The 3987-nt window shown below is 39.3% G+C and overlaps 1 protein-coding gene across 1 annotated transcript; it reads right to left on the bottom strand.

The window, feature by feature from the left end:
- Positions 1–240: 240 nt before the first annotated feature.
- LOC132817635 (gamma-crystallin S-1-like) lies at positions 241–1489 on the bottom strand. Its single transcript, XM_060828136.1, has 2 exons — positions 1196–1489; positions 241–516 (listed from the first exon to the last, which is right to left on the bottom strand). The coding sequence occupies exons 1-2, from the start codon at positions 1487–1489 to the stop codon at positions 241–243; spliced, it is 570 nt and encodes a 189-aa protein (XP_060684119.1).
- Between the last annotated feature and the right edge of the window lie 2498 nt (positions 1490–3987).

Consider the following 3987-nt stretch of genomic DNA (forward strand, 5'->3'; position numbering starts at 1 on the left):
GCTTCCTACTTGACCTTGGAATTTCTTCCTTTTCAAATTACCGACTTGAATGATGATGGTGTCACCAAGATCACTGTGATCAAGTATTCTCCATGAAAACATCACTTACCAGCACGATGTTGAACTATTTTAACGAGGACCCAATAATGAGTGAATTAGACAAGAGTGCGGTGTCATAAAGTTATTTTACTATTTTGACAAATAATTCAACAAAATAAATTCATGCATTAAAGTTGCAGACTAAAAGTCCCTCATGCGCCTGAAAGATCCGATAGTTGAGCTGTAGCCTCCCCAGTCACTGTATCTCCTGTATTCACCGGGTCTCAGGAAGTACTGGCGCCCTCTGTAGTTGGGGTGTTCGTAGAAGGTCCAGTAACCGTCCATCACATGGCAGGAGTGGATGTCACGGTAACGGAAACGATCGTAGACAGATGGACAGTCATCCATGAATTCCATCATCTGTCCTCCAAAGTCAGGCCTCTCGTAAATCCTCATTCTGTAGGAGCCTCCTCGGTACTGGAATAGAGAGAAATGAAAGATTTGTGATGCAGCTACAAATATATCGACAATCGACATGTGCAACTGGTGATATTTTGCATATGCAGACAGAAGTATATTGATATTGGTAAAAATCTTAAAGTATGTCTGGTTGTGAGGAGACAACTGGTGCCAGTATTCCCTTTACTGTGATCATTTCAATATTTACTGTAAGATGAATGGGATGAATATAAACATGTCCAATGACGGGTTTTACTGAGTCATATTTTAGTCAATTTGACACTGTTACTTTCTGTAATGTTAATAAGGCGATTTGACTTTCAACTCTGAATATCTAACTTGTTACAAACAAATGTTTCAATTATATCCTTGGTGATCATCAGCTTTGCAACAAGCCATCAGTATATGAGGCATAACCAACTTGCCAGTTTGCTCAACTATTGGCTGATGAATATCCATACAACAAGTACAGTTACAAAGTGACAAGGGCAGTTACTAACTTTTGGCAGCGACAGAAATCAAATTGGGTTTGTGACAATCCTCTACCTGTTACCATCACTGGGGAAAGTTAAAAACAAACCTGTGAAAGTAAAGATGAAGTTTGGAGCTAATTCAGACAAACCCAAATGTGGAGTGCATTAATCATTATCTCAGTGTCAGTTTGATCAGAAAATACAAACTACCAGAAATAACTTACGTATGGGTAAGTGCGACATGACCAAATGTTGTCATTGAATCCCATCCAGCGCTGGTAGTCAGGATACTCTCCCCTGGTCAGAACATACTGGTATCCCATGTAATTGGGTTTCTCATACAGCACCCACCAGTCACTGTCAACACGGATGGAGTTACAGCGGCTGAAGTAAGGGGACAGGTCGGCACAGTCACTGCTGCACTCATAGTGCCGTCCCTGGAAGTTCCTGTCCTCGTAAAAGATGATCTGTGAGGAAAGAAACAGGTTTGTAAATTGATAGTTTCTACACTCGGCCATACCTAATGGAAACTTTAAATATAATATATGAACTCAGAATAATCCTTGCCTTTCCCATTTCCAGTTCAGATTTGGTTTAGTAACTGAAAATGTTAATGCTTCACAGAGCTTAGTATATATATGCTAGTCAGAAGTGCCTCACTGAGCATTTTTTTTGTTATTCAAATAATTGCAATAATTTGAAACCACCACAAAGACTGCACCACACATGACGTATACAGTAAATGCAAAGAAAACATTTGAAAAGCACTTAAGTATTGTTGATAGTGTTTTGCTTCCATGTCATTTTAATTGTGGTGTGAAAGAATGCAACAATACATTGGAGCCTATTGTGTTCCCTAAACTATGCTTCCACTGCAACTTTCAGTATTATTACACATTCAAAAGGACATGTTTCCAAAAGTTCAATATTATTATATAAGTCCATTCCCCTACTGTTTAACATTTGGACATGCCCATCTGGGAGAGGTTGCTTCAATTATTACTCTGTAGGTTGGTTTGAATTGATGTATAACTGTTAATGTGTTTTAATTCTAAGTTATTCATCCAAGACCAGGAGACTTTTAAATTTGCTACATCTATTTGAGAACTATACTATTTATAACTATGATGATGTGTTGTTTTCATACTCAAATGTACATCCTTTTGTTACCTACCTTTTTCTACTTAGTTCTGAATTACACACTAGAAAGGTAGTATTAGTTTAATGAAAGCTCAATTCAGAGTGTGGGGACAGCAGCTTGGATTCTTTACTAGGAAACCAGTGAAGGAAAAGCTGTGGGATATCCTAAATCAAGGTCAACTATAATTTGATGTATTTTATACCATGATCACAAATTTGGTTACCAGAACTGACATCTTTCAACTGAAAGGAAAAGGTAAACATGGAATCAATAAACCTGACTGCAAAGAATGTGGCCATTCATCCCATTATAACTGTGCTACTCTTTTAAAGAGAACCTCAAGTCATTGCACACCTCTGCTCTTTTCACATCACCCTATGATTTTCTGACCTTTTCCCGTTGTGTGCCCAATCCCCATTTGAAATTTGCAACTGAATCTCATTTTTCACCTCTTCAGCTATTACATTCCGGAGTAAAACAATGTCTCAGATCGAGTGTATTGCTGAATCCAGACAATGGAGCAGACAATCCATGAAAACTGGGAAGGATTATTAATTCAGCTTTTTCAATAGTCCAGTGACAACCATTTTCTCCAGAGTTAGCCAGCATCAGGACATTATCTATTATATCTAGGACTGGGATTCCGTGGAATTTAGTGATATGCATCTGTGAGAATTTTTCCAAATCCTTCAGTGTCTTTCTTTCACAATTGGAAGAAATTTTCTCATCAATCATTTCAGTGGTTGTATTACACATCTCTGGAGCATGGGACTTAAACATGGGCCTCCTGGTGCAGAGGTAGGAATACTTTATCACAAGGACCCTTCATACATCATGGAACTATTTATGGGCTAATTTGTTCGCAATATAGGTAGTAATGACAGATTTTTTTCATAGTTTGCTTGGAAGCAGACTCCAATGGCACAGCGGTAGTGTCGCTGAAAACAGGAGGCCTGATCTCAAGCCTCAGTGGTGTGTCTGAACATGTTTAAAGGCTCCTTCAGTAACACCTTCTAAACCCACAATCATGACATTTAGAAGTCAAGGGCAGTAGAATCACAAGGGCACTACCATTTGCTGCTTCCCCTCCTAGCCACTTATCATCCCATCTTAGAAATGTATTACCATTTCTTCATTGTTGCTGGATCAAAATCCTGAAACTCCATCCCAAACAGAATTGTAGGTTTACCTGCAACACAGCAACTCCAGCAGTTCACCAAGGTAGCTTGATGCCATCTTCTCAAGGACAACCAGGGTGGGCAGTAAATGCTGGCCAAACCAGTGAAGCCCACTCATGGAAATGAAAAAAGAAGAAAATTTGCCAAGTTGAACAATGGAGCATTGATCAGGCAGTGTTTATTTCACAGGGAATATAAACATTTTTTCATGTAACTCTCTTTTGCATGTCTTGAAGAAAAGTTAGAAACAGCTTGTGTGAGGTTTGGGAATAATATTAGAGGCAATTCCAAGAAGATTTCAAGATGAGTTTGAGAAATGTCGAGTCAATGATGTCTGCATACTTGAGCAGTCAGGCACCAGCTTGGAGCGAAATAGGAGAGGGTATCCAGAGAGCCTGGCATTCAGCTCAAAAGAGAAGCTCATGTTGTCACTGACCAAATTCCACTTGAACAAATTTCTCTCTTTCTCACTCACTAGTTTTTCTCTTCATGTGGACCTTGACTATCAACTTCAATGACTCCCACCAAGAACAAGGTCAGAAAGACATGGCCCAAATCTTGAGAGGTTTTAATTTTACATATTGAGTGATGAAATCAGTGGGCAAAGGTAGCCCAGATAAGACCTGCATTGAATGTTTTCAAGATGATTCCTCTCTGTTGCAGGAGGGGGTGCCAGCAAGCTGGAGGACAGCTAATG

This window comes from Hemiscyllium ocellatum, chromosome 7 (assembly GCF_020745735.1).
Source record: "Hemiscyllium ocellatum isolate sHemOce1 chromosome 7, sHemOce1.pat.X.cur, whole genome shotgun sequence".
Classification (NCBI taxonomy): Eukaryota; Metazoa; Chordata; class Chondrichthyes; order Orectolobiformes; family Hemiscylliidae; genus Hemiscyllium; species Hemiscyllium ocellatum.